The following is a 16,034-nucleotide window of genomic DNA, read 5'->3' as shown; positions in this document are numbered from 1 at the left end:
TGTTTATGCTAGTTTACATATACTGCGAGAAAATGTCTGCATGTTTGCACCTATGACCAGGATGTTGTTGAGTTGCTCCACTCCATCGATCTTGGATAGCAGCTGGTTAACCACGGTGTCATGGACTCCTGTGCTTCCTGCCATGCTGCCACGCTGCTTACAGATGGCGTCAATTTCATCAAATATGATGATGTGAAGGCCGCTGTTGGCACCGAGCTGTTCGCCGACACAGACGCAGAGGAAGAAGATTAATGTGTAAACTGTAAATACCTGCTTTGCACCTTTATCCTATACCATCTGTTCACACAAGCAGGGAGGACATCGCCTCGATAATGCTGAGTAAATCCAGTTTTTCTACATCTGTCATGCTGGATATAAGTAATTTTGCAGGAGATGGTGTTACACAGTTACACCTACTTACCTGAAAGCGCAAAAGTGATATGCATGTTTATCATATTTACTACAGGGGAGACAACACAGATGAACTACGGGGGTTAAAAAAAAACTTTCCCTGTTTACAAATCAATTAAGGAACATTCTCTCTTTATATTAGAAGCCTTAGAAAAGGTAATGCTTAAATATAAAAATTCAGATTTATCTAGATAAATATGACCTTCCTGACACACTTTTCCTAAACTGAAATCAGAACTGGATAGTATAGATACATAGTTCTTGTTTGATTTTATTGCCATATAAAAGTCAAAGGTTTTTATTTGTCTATAAATCAGAAATTACTTCCAACAGCCAGAACGAGTCCATCTTTTGCACTAAATCATGCACTGAATGATAAATGAACAAAGCCCTCTCTGTTAAAACTTATTGAAAGGAGTACATCTGGAACATCTGGAGGATATAAGCGCTGTATATACACAGAGTATAAGAAAAGAGATAACACCTTTAAACATGCACCAATTTGCAAAAATGTCTAAAAGATAAACTATAGACAAACACAAATGTGTATTTTAAACTTTTTTTCCTTCTCAAACACGCTTAATTTTGCTTGTAGCTTAATTTCTTAAACATATAGGTGTATGAATAAGTTTACCAAATAAACAGGGGGTTGGTTTTAAGGAGCTGTCTGTTATTTTCAAGGTCTTACAATATTATAATTGTCTCTTAGTTCTGGGAGTCAGTTTTCAGGTCCTCGGGTAAAGTATGTTGGTGCTGGCCATTGAATTCTGTGGAAAAGTTCATCTGCCTGCACAACTCAAGGCTGAAAATTCATCAGTGTGCTGCGGTCCATTTCTGTCCTCCAAAAGTTTTCTGCCCTGGAGCTTAGACGCACCTGATACAGCTGCATTTTATTGGAAGATGTGCAGAAAACTGACTTTGTTTTGGCTACTAAAATTCTCAAAATAAGAAAATCTGGTTAATGAAACTGGAATAACTAAAGTCTCAGGCATTTTTTTTGTAAGATCTGAAGCTGGCAAACCATAGGAAGTTCTGGTTTGGACATTCATTTAAATGTTTAGTGAACAAAAAGTAAGCACAGCAGTGTTATTACAGCTGGGTACTACCTCTCCTTGGCTGACCTGTATTTTCTTGACATCCAATTCAATTTACAGTGATTTAATGTGGAACTCCATAAAATGGCTTTCCATCTAGCACCTTGCAGAGGCAGAAGAATAAAAAAAAGAAGCTTCCTAAAATAACATAAAAACAAAAAATACATATTTTTGTTAATAAAATAAAATTTGAAAGTAAACTTTTTACTGAAAGTGGAAAATGTGAGTCAAGTTTTTATATTGTAAAAACTGTTTTTTAAAAATGCCCCCTATTATATGAAAAGATACTCAACCCAAGAGTGAGACTAATAGAAAAAATTACATTTTTAACAATAAAAACCAAATTTAAAGTAAAATCCACACAGCAAACATAAGGAAAATATAAGGAAATTGTAAATTTACATTAAAATAAAACTAAAATAAAACTACTAAAAAGTATACTATTAAACTATAATAACCTTGTAAAATATAAAATCAAATTACATTTTTTTTCAGCTGAGACACAGAAGCATAGCAAGAAGAAACCGTGACTGCTTTTCTTTCATCCTGAGCTGAATACAAGTATTGAGCCTCTTATGAATGAATGAAAAAAAAGCGATGGAGCAGCCGGGTGGGGGGTTATCGCTCCATCTACGGACCTGTCAGACTCTGACGTAGCTTTTAAAGCAGGTGTAGAGCTGTTAATGTCACACACATACACGGTGTGTGTGGGGGTTTGTAGGGAGGTCTTATAGGAGGTCAAAGAGAACCCAGCCCCTCATTAAGTGGTGCAGAGTGAGGCTTATGTCACACCATCCAAACCAACTATCACTGCTGGGTTTCAGTGGCCCCTCTTCCCTTTCAAACACACACACACACACACGCACAAACTTTAAAAAGTCATTACAGCTATGTCTGGCTAAAGGGCAGATCTCTCCACTCTTGAGAAATTAGATTTTTTCTGCAGTGCTTATCAGTATTTCACTGGGATGCTGGAAGAATACTAATAGCTACTGAGAAAATACTCTGAACAAACACAGTGACTTTTGATGACTTCTAGATTAGAAGTTTAGGAAAGTTCTAGCAACACAGCCAATATTACTTGGAAGCTGCAACAAAACAGACTCGTTTATTAATACAAACAGGACTTTTATGTTTGCTCTGCTTTGGTAAGCTGGCTCTGTTGTGGAAGAACAATACAAAATGTACATCGTGTCCTATTCTCACCCTCTTCTGTTCATCCTCTGCATCTGCAAACAGCTTCCTGATGTTCGCCTCAGACTCTCCCACATACTTGTTGAGAATCTCAGGGCCGTTGACGATCTTTGGCTCCCGGGCCTTCAGCATCTTGCCAATCTGTCGTGCCATCAGGGTTTTACCACAGCCTGGGGGCCCGTACAGCAGGATTCCCTTCACATGTTTACAGCCTGGAGACAGATGGACAAGCAGAGGAGAGGAGCTGATGTTAAACCGAGCACCCACAGTTCACTTTAACAGCTAGAAAATGAGTAGAAATCAGTGGCAAAATGCATAAATTGTATCATATGTTTCCAAAACAGTTACCTATTTAAACAGATGTCTGCATAAGAATGTGCTAAATCTATTCACAAAGGGATAAGGGATTTGATACCAGAAGCTATCTGGTTTCTGTCTGCAGTCCAGGTTGTATTGATCAGCCACATTTGAGTAGGCTCTGGCTGCAAACAGGTAAACAGTCCGTGGAGAACTACGTTGCTGAAATGCAAATTCAAAACCACTAATGTTTTAGCTTTATTTTAGCTGTGTTTAAATATATATATATGCACTAGTAAACATAGACAAGCAAAAGAACAGGAAGTCTTGGCCTGGAAATCTGCTAGTTACACTGGAGAGCCCAGAGGTTACGTAAGAAGGATGACCAATGGCTTCTCCAGTTAAAAGAAAATAGTAATTCAACAGGAGAAGGCATTTGCTTTAAGTGTTGTTCATTACCCAAGATTTCGGACAATAATTTAGCTTTATACAATGTAGCAGCTGCAAAATGTTGGCATACACCCTAGTATTGTGGTGTATTATCGCTCTGTCGTCATTCTCAAGCTTAATATTCAATCCTTCGTAAGAAGTTGGCTATATGTTAGCCTTTTATAGAAATGATCTTAATGGATTACTTTTTTGTTGACTGAGAAGGGACTGCAGTGACGCCCTGCAAAGTTTTAGTCAGCCAGTAAGGTGTTAGTGTTAGGTGATGAAGTTTCTATAGTTTGTCTACAGATATTAACAAGAAGCTGAAATATGAATTTAGTTTTCTTAAGAAATACAGCCATTTTTGACCTTTCCCCCTTTGACTGGGGGGTAAATGTGTGATGAACATGAACAGAGTAGAGTAGGCATTCTTTGCAATTCCTACTCTACCTCACCTCCATTGATGCACATTCATATCACCTTAAAATATCTTGAGCTGCTGTTAATTTTAAGATTATGAACTTAATGATCAGACCAAGGAGCAGAAGTGTAAGCCGTATAATTCCAGCACTTAAGATTTCCTTCAAAGACTTGCTTCTTCTCCAAGAAGATCATGCGTGGAATCCATGAGCTCTCCACTCGGTAATGTTTACAGTGTGGTTCTTTTAAATGGCCTTTTGCACCTGGTTAATGACATTTAGCTCAGACTAATTGAGAGGCCACAGATAACCATCTGAGTTGCCATTTGGCCTGCTGAGGGAAAAGCGGCCCAGTCTGACAGGTGAGAGCGTAGAGACGAGGGGGTTGGCTTCTCTTGCAAGGTGGGGAGAAGTGATGTGGTTGTGTCGGGTTTGGAAGAGCAAGCACTGAAGCTTCTCTCTGTCTGCTTCACCTCTCTGGGAGCAAAGGGGAGACAAGGTGAAGCTCTCAGCATCTCAGGTACACACACATCATGTGTGACGTATGCACGCATATTGCCGCTCTGTCAGCACCTGCACCGCCTGCTCCCCACGCCTGCCAATTACCACTTTACCTTTTGCTGGGTGCGCTATCAGGACATGCCATCTCATTAGAACATCCAGCTGGGCACAGCCAAAGGCCAATCCCTGCACACAACCAACTGTTTAAAGGTCAGCTCGCACACTGCTGGACACTGCCGCTCTTAGCTCTGCAGGTATGGAGAGTCTGGGAAACTCATGTAAAGTGTATATTTGCCATGCTTTGGGGGTCCTTACAGCAGGTTTTCACAAGACTGTTAGCTTCTTGGAGCAAGGATTAGGACAGATGTGTGTGAATGCGTGTGAGAAGCGAGGGTTTGCGTATTAGTCACAAAGACCGCCTGATGGCTTTCATTAGAATGAGCTGCTGTCCTTTTGGCAAATGAATCATCATTGTAATCTGATTGCTGTCAAAGATTTATTAATGAGAGGGGATAGCAGGGAATTTAGTCACGGTCCAGGCACCCAGAAAGGACACTGCTTTGATTGTTCCCTCACTGTGGGGGTTGCCGATTCAGGTAATGCTGCTGCATTTCTCAGAGGAATTATTCGACGTTATGTTTGTGTTACGTCGACGAAAGGATTAAACACAAGCTGAATGTAATAACTGAAAACACTGATTACATTTAGCATGAGTAATCTCTTTAATCTGATGAACAGTGGAAGAAATACTGAGACAGAGAAAAACAGTGATTATTAGGATTGATTTTTTCTTTCCACATTTTGGTTGTTAATGTTCATCAAGTATGGACAAATGCACTCATATCGAGTGACTATGAAATTCTTTGACAAAACACTGAGGATCAATGCTTTATCACTCCAAATGGGATGATAATTTAAAAAATGAACTCCATATTAGAGCCAATAAGAGTAGAAACAGTTTAGACAGTAACATCATCATGAAACAGTTTCCTGAGATCATAGATGAAGTAAGAAATAGGGTCATTTTTTCATAGATTTTGACACAACCGAACTTCTTTTTGTTGGCCAGTTATGGCCTCATCACACAGATGTCTTAAATCATCATCAGACTTTAAGCATGGCAGTATAAAAAGTGGAAAAAGAGCCACAAACAAATGAATACGGGATGACAAAACCAGGGGGGCTTACCCATCTGTTCAACTATGTCTGGAGGGAACACTCGGGAGGCGAACGCTCTCCGGAAGATGTCCGAAAACTCCTTGTCAAGGCCGCCAATGCCCATCCTCTCAAAGTTCCAGTCTGGGCTAATAATAGACTGACGTGACTCTCGAGTCTTAGATTTCCCTGGAGGGTAAAACATAAAAATGTTTATTATTCACTCAACAGTACACTTAATTCCTTTTTCCTCCGTTTGTTAGTGTCTTAGACGTTGCAAGCTTTATTTTGATGTGCATCAAAGTTAATTAAAATTTTAAAATGTAACTTTAAACTCTCCTTGAGCCAGTTTTGGTTTCTGTATTTAAAGTATTGCATTAATAAGTCACCCAATGCCTTTAAACCCCAAAGGCCAAGCTAAGTGAGTGAAGTGTGCCCCCTTGTGGTACTTTAGAGAATTGCTTCAGATGTAGTTAATGTAGATGTATGTAAATGCAGGTGTAACAGGTGTAGTGGTTTTAGCAGTCACATTTGCACTTTGTATTAAGTGTAGGCATATGAGAATCTATTTTTACAATGAGAGAAAAAGTAAAAGTCCGACACTCACCGGCCAGGATTACGGATGAGTTCTCTGCTTTCTCAAAAATCACCTGACTGTTTGCCACCAACAAACCAATGTCAATCTAAAGAAACAAGCAAAAGTAAGATGATAACTGGCTTGAGACACTGCCCTGTTTTCACTGCCTCAATAACAGCATCAACCTGTTTGAAATCAACATTCAGGTACAACATCTGGCCCTTTTGAAGGTTTAAGATAAACTGTATGGATTAAAATTAATAGCTACCATGGTATATAGGTGAGTGAACATCAAGGGACAGCATTAAAAATATTCTCCAGATACCTTCTGTTTCTTCCCAGAACCATGTCCTCCCCTCAGGATGCTGGGGTCCATGGCCTCCATATCTTTAACCACCAAGATGAACAGCTTTTCGCAGAAACTCAACACGAGCTGGTTTTAAAAAAGAAGATACATGCACAGGACAAAACGAACAAAAACACACATAGATAATCAGTTTAACAAGCACACACACATTTAAGTAGTAAACAAGTTTAAATGATCACATATTTACTCTTAAATTTATGTGTAAAGGTGTTACTAAGCTTCATTTTAAAACTGGTCTCCGGTTTCGTTTTAGAATCAGTATTTAAAGTGTTAAAGCCAAAAAGCACCTGCTGGCCAACACTGAAGGCCTGGTTGTTGAAGCTCTGGAGAACCTCAGCAGCCATCTTGTCTGTGTCGTAGGCCTTGCTGTCTGCATGCTTCTTCTGCAGGAAGTCGATTTCCACGGTCATGCTGCTTACACACTGTTTGGACTTGTCAAACGTGTAGTTTGACACTGTGATGGCAGAAAAGAACAAAATGAAAGCACAAAGTATTTCTCGTTAACCTGAATCATTGCTCATGGGCACTGTAGTGGGGAGCTGGCAGACTATTTAACGCTGGATGTGACAGTTGGTATTTTTGCAAACAGCTAAAGTAATGTTTGAAAAAGTGTAGGACTGTAGTGCATGTGTAAAAATGTTTATTATATCACCTAATAAAGCTGTCCGAATAATAAAAATCACTTTATTTGTATAGCAGTTTTCAAAACACAAAGTTACATTGAAGATAATACTTCATAGTGAACAAGTGAGGAAACAGTTGCCAATTCATATATCCACCATGTAAAGCGCAACATTAGAATTTGTCTGGAGTCATGTTATTTGGATAGAAGTCAGTGCTTCTCTTGTTCCATCTTGTTATTTAGCTCCTCGACTCTTTCCAAACACTGATCCCAAATGATTTATTATGCCTGCTGATGTAAACGAAAAAGGAGAAACTTTCAAAAAAGACATCATGAAAGCTGTTTTTATCACCACCGTTGCCTAAAAACATTTCAATCTGTTATGACATTAGTAGCTTTACTAAAACTAAAAAACTGTACTATACTGTCTGTTTGAAAAGGCTATGAAGCCTAACAAAATGTAAATAAAAGCAGAATAAACTGATGTGCAAAACCACAAGTTTCAGATGCAATTTTGCAAACCTGAGCCATGCTGCCATGTTCTTTGTAAATAGAGGAGGCAACACTTCCAAAGAAGAATGTGCTAGGTCTCTTCCTGGGAACACTGGCAACTGTTTAGAGTTTTCCACTTGTGAATAATCTTTCTCACTGCAGAATGATGGACTTCAAAATGTGTCGGAATGTGAAAATTGACTTTTTTTAACCACTCCCAGATTGATGAGCAGTTACAGTTGATTACTGCTGGCATCATTCCTCCTTTGCATTTTGTTAACACCTAAAGTGTCCAGAACAGCAAACTGATAAAATGTTGCTTTTATAAAGCTGATTAGCAACACAGGGCAGTAAAATATACCTAGTTTTTTGCACATTGCCTCTGCATTTGGCTTAGTTTTTATTAAATAAGCAATAAGAAATGCAATATGTAGTTTTTTTGCAGTTGATATGAGGTTTTATTTACCTAATTTTAAGACCTGCTAAGCACCAGGTTACTTATTACGTTCTGATAGGTATAACTTTAGAATTTAAAGAGAGTGTTGCTATATCTACTAGTATCCCTCTCATCTCTTGTTAAATGCTAACTAAATAGCTGAATTTGAGCTCATTAGTGCATATGGAGGGATAACCACATCACTAGCTCCTCGTTAGCAGCCAGCAGCTCCTTCAGCCTTTAATGTGAGAAACCAAATGAAATCCAGGCAGCTCCTGAATTAGATATGATCCATCATCCCCTTTCACTCTAAACTGAATCTCTTCAAACTGCTGCTATCTCGTTATGAAAATGAGATAGTCTGCAAGTAGCGTGCTGATATTTCCACTGCTGCCAAGTAGTGGAAATATCCACATTCAATATGCCCAAATTAATCATAGTCACTAGAAGACACTGCTACCACATTTATATTCATTATGAAAATGATTTGAATGATTAAATACATGGTAGGTTTAAATACCAAAACATAGTGATTTGATGAATAAGAATACGTGAAGAATAAGAGTAAGGGCTTTCATGTTTTTCACGGGGATCAAATTTTAAAACTATGACGACATTTATTCTTTTCTTCCCCCCAAATCAAGTAAGACGCACCACTTTAGCCGAGGGGGCTAAGTAAAAATATCTATCAAAGGAAAGTCTTCCTCTTTCACTGGATGCTGGCTAGCCTCTGTGACAGATATGCAGAGGCAACACCTACACATATTGTTAAACTGTCTTTCAATCTGCCGGGCAAATCATATTCCCTCATTCCTTCCTGACACTTGAATAATAGCTATACCCTCTAACCTCACGCACAATTAGAAATCTGTATGATAAGACCATCAGAAGTTAGCACAGTGAGAAAGACTGCAGTGTGCAGTCAGAAGTATGCACGCTACATCAAAGAACCCTCAAGGTCCCTGCTAGTGCTTCTTATCTGGTTGCCAGTGACTCTAAAGGTATTCACTTCTATGAGAGAAATACTGAAACTCTGTTGATAAATACACAACCATGTAACAGTAGCAATCACAAAAGGTTTTGTGTTAGACCTTTCAGAATATACTGAAACCTCTTTACACAAAACTCAGGCTAAAGTCAGAGGTGTTTTTAGACTGGTGGTGCACTGGTTTCATTAGTTTGGCTCTCTTTAATGGGCCCTATGTGGCTTGTGAACTAAAATGAGTTTCACACCTATTTACTATAGCAATCATTAGTCTATGCACCCTGTACATATATGTAAGAAACTTTTACTGAGAGCTGCTCATAAGAGAAATTATCCATATTTTATCAGAATTTATCTTAATTATCAGCTATATCAGTATAACTGCATTCTAAAGCCTCGAGAATAACAGGATGAAAAAAGGATGAAAATGCAGAGATTTCTGTCAATCTTGTGTACTGTCTCACAAATTCATCCCCAATATGAACCAGGAAAAATGAAGTGAACACTTTATTACTTATTTACGAGGTATCACATATCTGTAAAGTGAAGAGGGACTTCTTTCTCCAGAAGAAGTCAGATGGGGAGAAAACAAATTAACAAAAAGCAAAAAAAACTTCATGTTTTGTATTCATTTTGCTCTGCTGCCCCCAAGTGGCCAAATGTGGAAAGCTTTAAATAAAAAATGCATTGAAAAGATTAAATCTTCAACTCACCTTCAATCTCTTGTCCAATTATTATACCTGCCCATTTTCTCTGTGAACAAAGAGAAGTGATTGATTTAGTTCCACGCCTTATCATTTGCTCTTAAAAAGTGACGCACTATGGCAACAACCTTGCTAACATTTAGCAGTCTAAAAGGCACTAACATTTCCTACGAAGCTACCACACAGAAAACATCACTGCACGTTTCACAGTGCAACATTCCTCTGCGAGATGGTCTTATTTCACAAAACTCCACTGAAATACATCACTCGTGTCTTTGATGGGCAACTAGCCATTTTTATTTGAGACAGCAGGCAGACTCAGTTTCCGTGTTTTAAATGGTCATTCAGTAAGTATAATTCTTGTGGTAAAATAAGACCATTTTGAGGGGGTTTCAGTAGTACCTGTGTGCGGTCGTAGCTGCCAAGTTTATAGATGGAAGAAGAGCAGGCAGAGAGAGGCAAGGCAAAAAGAGGAAAAAGCAGGAACAGACAGTTTGAGACAAACAAAGAGGTCCATGCAAAGAGCTCTCAAACTACCACAGTTTTTAAGTTTACTTGTCAGAATATCAGATTGCAAACTGCTATGAAGATTAAAAGAGCAATACACAACAATATGCTTTGTTGAACACCATCAAAGTGTTTTCATGCATTTTTTTAATAAGTGGAAGTTATCTATGACACAAATTTGTGTCTGTTGCTGCTCACTGTGTCCCAAACAGTGCATTGTTTTAGTTTCCATGCTGGTCAGCTTGGTCATGTGACTACTGCAATCTACTGTAGGTAATGAGCTGTGGCTCAGGAACTCATAGAAACCTCTCATCCAAAACACTGAGCTATTTATTACTGATTAAAAACATCAATCGGTCAAAAGGTGAAAATGTTGAAGTGTTTTACTAAGTTTCCTGAAAACTACAGCAGCTCCTGACGCAGGTTACCTCTGCTTTTAAATACGTGCTAGGAAGTCACATTTTCCAGTCAATCACTCTAATCACTGCTGTACACCTAACAGCTCACCTGCTGCTTTTGTTCAAAATACAGTATATACCATCAATAAAACAGAAAGAGTACACTCTGTCAAGTCTAAGGTTTTACATTTCAGGACATAATAAATGATCTATTCTACAGCAGGTCTTAAAGTTAGGTAAATGCAACCTCAGATGAACAGAAACACATCATAAATTACACTATGTAATTATTATTTAACAAAAAATAAACAATGGAGAAGCAGCGTGTGTAATTACCCCTGATGATTTAGTATCTGTTGGACAGATGGCCTCACATGTAAAACCTGAATACTTTTGTAAGTAAAGAAGTTCATGGTCAACTCAATGACTGCGAGGTGCTCAGGTTGGCTGAAAAACAAGCCCCCCCCCCCCTCATGAGGTGTTGTTACTGATATCCACTATTTAGTTTTTGCCAAAGTAGCACTGTACATCATGGGTAAACATCTCCGCTTTACCTATGCAAAGGACATTGCTCCAGAATCCTTATGGGTTGTTCACATATAAATTTGCAAACTTGAGCCATGCTGCTGTTTACTTTTTGGAGAGAAGAGGCTTTCTTTTGGCAGCACTTCCAAACAAGTCATACTTGTTCACTCTTTCTCCAATGGTGCTGTCATGAACCTTAACATTTAACATGCTAGCTGAGGCCTGTACAGTCTGAGGTAGATCTCTTGGGTTATTTTGCTGTTTCTTTGAGCATTGCACGGTCTGATAATTAATTTTGCACAGACTGTTTCTGCATTTTAACTTTATTCATTTATGACACATTTATTTAAGTCATGTTTTATAGTTTATCTGAGTTTGTTTTTACCCAATTTAAGACCTGCTAACGTCCTCCTGACATCTACAACCTTTGAATTTAAAGACGCTGTACTTACAGAAAACAGTCGTGGTAAAAAAGTATCGGTAAAAATACCGAGATATCATATTTGCAGGAAATACATCAAGGAACTGAGTAATCAGTGACAACATGCAGCCAAGGATCATCTGAAACTCTCAAACATTTAAGCCTACCTGAGCCTGACTGAAGGCGATGGTGTTGATGTTCACACTGGAATGCGGCTTCAAGGTGAAAACATACTTGTGGGCTGAATTGCGCACAATCACGTGTCTGCATCGAGACGAAGAATTAGAAGGAAAGCAAACATGAAGCAAATACTTGAAACAAACAAAATCCCATTACTTTTTTTTGTCTTGACAAAGGTTTTCAAACAAGATACCTTGGCTTGAGTTACGAATGAAGTCATATATTATAAATGTAATGGTAACATGTTTGACTGTCCTTCACAGAAGCACCTAACATGTTTACGTTAATTGTCTTTGATGAATTTATGATTATAAACTGAATGATGGACAGTCCATTCTTGGCCTTTTAACAGCATAACAACAACAGTTTGTATCTATTTTACTTTAAGTTGTATCTTACTGGATTAATCAGACCATGACTCAGAAAATTCCATGGACATACAAACATCCATCCCATAATGGGGTCTGTTAACTGGGTCTGTCCATCTACTACAAGGCTGCCCAATCCCAGTCCACAAGAGCTACTATCCTGCAGCTTTTAGATGCATCCCTACTCCAACACAGCTGAATCAAATGGTTTGATTACCTCTTCAGCATGCCATCATGTTTGGCAAAGGCCTGATAACAAGCCATTCATTTGATTCAGGTGTGTGGGAACAAGGATGCATCTAAAAGCTGCAGGACGGTAGCTCTCGAGGACCGGGATTGGGCACCCCTGATCTACTAGAACGTCAAAAATCTGAATGCAGACATCACTATCAGCTGATACATAAACCCACTGGTTTGACGAAACTAGACACACAGCCTGTGTAGATGCACACCAAAAATCTGACTCACTGTTCAAAATGTTGATCCTTGTCACTGACGATAGCACAGTTGGTGAGCGACAATTCGTCTGACGGGCATCGAGCCGTTTGCATAACCTGAACAGAGAAAAAAAAAAAATGTGACTTTGCAAAAGACAATAAATACAAATAAAAGCATTTCTCAAGTTATGTCTTTACATCACTTGTGTTGGTTTTGTGTAGAAAAACCACAGGGTAAAAGGTTTGGTCGGCCTATGGTCATACATGACACAAAAAGGAATCAGATCATCACACTTGGCCAGACTAATTGTAAATTAATTAATTAAATTTTGCAACTTAGCTAAAACTGTTAGCACATTACCTCACTTCTTTTACCAGTTAAAGGTATCATGGGGAAAGTGACATGATAATTTGTATTATTTCCTTCCTTTTTGGATTTACCCAGCTGAATTTAACAGCATAGAAGCACACGTGTGCTGTCATGGCTGAACCAAGAAGCCTTTTATTGCTAGTATTAATGAAGTGTGCCTTCAAATTTTGGTTTAGTGCACCCTAATCTTTAAAAAGGTTTAAAACTAGCAGTCCAATGCACCACGGGCCTGTACAATCTTTTTTTTCTGTGCTGGTAGGTTTTTTCCTGTCAGTTGCACTATGCAAAGCAATGATGTCAAAGCCACAGCAGAACATTAACTTTCTGCACACCTGAGTCACGTGCATGCATGCTTTTTTTTACTACTCTCTTTGCGTAGCCTAGTCAACTCTTAGACTGGCCTTGAAGAATCATTTTGTACTGTAATTGCACACTAGGTTTGCAGCTCAGTGATCTTTATGACTCCACATCAGGCTGTTGTGTAAAAAAATAATTATGAAACTATGAAAACAGAAAATGTCTCAAGGCAAATTCATACACAAGTCTTTATACTGACACACACAGGCTGCGTAGCAAAAAAAAAAACATTACCAAACCAAATTACTGTAGAAACAAAATCTTGAAAATTACAAGAAAACCCCCATCTCATTACATCCTTCTTAGAAAGCGACCAAGATTTAACCTGCTTTCATCTCAAATATCCAAAAAGATGATTAAGTGCTGACCTAGATCTAAAAACGTTAATCTTGGCCTACTTTGAGCATTTCAGGAAGTAGGCTTTCTTGTGCCTTTTAGCTCTCCTGATAATCTCAGATTGTCAGTCTATCCGAGGTCAAAAGTATTAAGAATTGTTATTTTTTTGGCGAGTTGTTGGTGATAATAAGAACTTTTTTAGGTTTGTTCATTGAAAAAGGGAAAACAATAGCAGGAAGGTGTCTTGGCCCATGTTCAGTGGGCCGCCTCCCCTTCCTCTCTGAACAAAAAGAGTACTAAAGTACCAAAAAAAGCCTAAAAAAGCCTCTGAGACTGAAGAAGTCACCTGGATGAATCATGAAATGTTTCTCCCATTGAAAACACTACGTCCAGGTGAACAGACTCAATTTTATTGTACAGCAGAAAGGTGACATGGCATGTAAAACCATACTTGACTCACATTTGCAACTACACTCAGTATCTATTATAAGATTTAGCCCAAGAGGCCTCTGTTTTTCTCAGCAATAAGTTTGATGACAGAACAGCAGTGAAGCTTACTGTCAATATGGGTGTAGTTAACAACTTAGCTCCACACAGCAAACAGTGACCGCGATGTTGAACTGGGGGAATGAAAGAACATGTTTTTCTAGAGTCCACAGCAGCCCTCACTTCTGTTATCAACATTCAAGACGTTTACTGGGAAAAATCTGATAAAAGTCCTTTAGCAAACCATTTGTTTAACGAGCTTAAACAAGAAGATAATTGATCTTTCCTCTTACTCTCATCCAGCGGCACTTTGTTTTACACAGCTACAGCAAAACTGACTAAAAACTAAGGCTGTGTGTACGCAGACAAAATGCACATTTACATGTTGCACTGGCTGAGAACAGCCCATTCTTTCTCTTTTTAACAGTAACACCTGTACTATGCCGAGGTGAATCTAAACGGCGATCACTACATTAATTTTAAAGCTATGGTTACTAATATTTTGCGCATGAATTATGCTATAGTATTAACTGTATTAAATACAACTTGACTATAATGCATCAGATTCTCTCACGTCTTGACAGAGATGCCTTCAAATACACTAAATTTTATTAATATAGCCTAGTAGTTCTTTTCCAGTATTACTGATCAAAACATTTAGAATACACACACATTAATACAGTACTTTTAATGCTAAACTATTGTATAGAGTTTTTTCTCTTACAATGCTGATATGTCTGCAGCAGCAGGGTTGCTATTAAAGGTGCATCTTATTTTGCAAAATCAGCGGCTGTGCTGTTAACGCCTCCCCTTACAAATACACTTGTAGCAAGATTGGGAAATCCTGGGTTAACTTAATGAGATGATGACCAGCTTCATGTGACTGCTTAGTCTGATTGACATGTCAGGGGTGAATCCAGACAAAGGAAACATACCCTGGATATACTAACCTTACTTTCAATTACAGGCCCCAGTACCTAAGCAAATATATTACTGCATATAACAAAAATGCTGCTGAAATGTGTTTGTTTCATGTGTGTGAATTAATATATAGGATGATATATTAGAATATCACACTTTTAAAATCACCAAATACCCTATATCTCTGAAAAGCCCTATACCCAGTAACATGGGGCTTTTCAGGCTTAATTACTGGTTAATTGAAAGTAGCTAAAGTATTAGTAAAAATGCAATTTTTAACACTGAGTTAAAAGTAAGTTTGGGCTTTCAGTAAACGTTTCTCTTTATGTGCCTTTCTTGTTCCCTTTTACCCATTAAACACCGCAACACTTCCTTCATTTCACTTCAGAGACACATCCAACCCTGAACAGCAGGTTTTTTATATCGAGGCTAAAAACACAGCTAAACAGCCCAAATATGGCAAATGTTACTTATAATAATTCACAGGTGGGAAACAAAAACAGCTGCATGAATGCTGAGTTTCACAGTGGTCATAAGATACTCCATTTGTCTTCCGGGCTGCCTACGAAGTTATGAATGACAACTGAATCTGCCACACAGCTAGTGCTGTGCTGGCTCACTGTCCGAGTACAAACCCCCCTGCAGTCCTCTAAGTGTACTTCCGGCTTATTCTTCAATATTTTCCGCTCCAAGTGTACTTCTGAGTCTGAGCTTCAAATAAACTCACCCGTGTAGACATCACTGTGGGCTGTTTTTGTTTTTTATCCTACTTCTGGTAAAACTCTGCATCAAGCTTCCGCTGACAGAGGTAAACGCACAGACTGACGTCGAAGGAGGCGGGATTTCAACACGTACTGTAACGTCATCACGCAAGCGACGGGAAGCTTGTTTCTGAAATCCTTAGACACCCATAAAAGTGATCTTCTCCCAGGTTGGATTGCTCCAAGGTGACAAAAAAAAGGCTGTGTCAGATAATAGATAAAACGAAATCTTTTCTATATGGGGAAAAATGATCCACAATAACATTAGGCTGGGTTTAGACTTC

At 38.6% G+C, this 16,034-nt stretch overlaps 1 protein-coding gene across 3 annotated transcripts in view; it reads right to left on the bottom strand.

Moving 5' to 3' along the window:
- The window catches only part of LOC113028093 (vesicle-fusing ATPase-like), a 30,012-nt gene extending 14,148 nt beyond the window's left edge, over window positions 1-15,864 (bottom strand). Inside the window, exons 1-10 of one of the 3 annotated variants that reach the window (XM_026178082.1) lie at window positions 15,717-15,864; window positions 12,551-12,636; window positions 11,702-11,798; window positions 9,693-9,732; window positions 6,732-6,898; window positions 6,403-6,510; window positions 6,108-6,183; window positions 5,534-5,689; window positions 2,712-2,911; window positions 51-216 (exon numbers count right to left, since the gene is read on the bottom strand). In XM_026178082.1, the coding sequence (XP_026033867.1) occupies window positions 51-216; window positions 2,712-2,911; window positions 5,534-5,689; window positions 6,108-6,183; window positions 6,403-6,510; window positions 6,732-6,898; window positions 9,693-9,732; window positions 11,702-11,798; window positions 12,551-12,636; window positions 15,717-15,728 (1,108 nt within the window). In that variant the 5' untranslated portion in view covers window positions 15,729-15,864. The other 2 variants (XM_026178083.1, XM_026178084.1) reach the window with 2 other exon arrangements.
- Window positions 15,865-16,034: the final 170 nt, after the last annotated feature.

Source organism: Astatotilapia calliptera, chromosome 8 (genome assembly GCF_900246225.1).
Source record: "Astatotilapia calliptera chromosome 8, fAstCal1.2, whole genome shotgun sequence".
In the NCBI taxonomy this organism is placed as follows: Eukaryota; Metazoa; Chordata; class Actinopteri; order Cichliformes; family Cichlidae; genus Astatotilapia; species Astatotilapia calliptera.
Note: the sequence above shows the minus strand (reverse complement) of the source record. Positions and strands in the feature narration are given on the sequence as shown.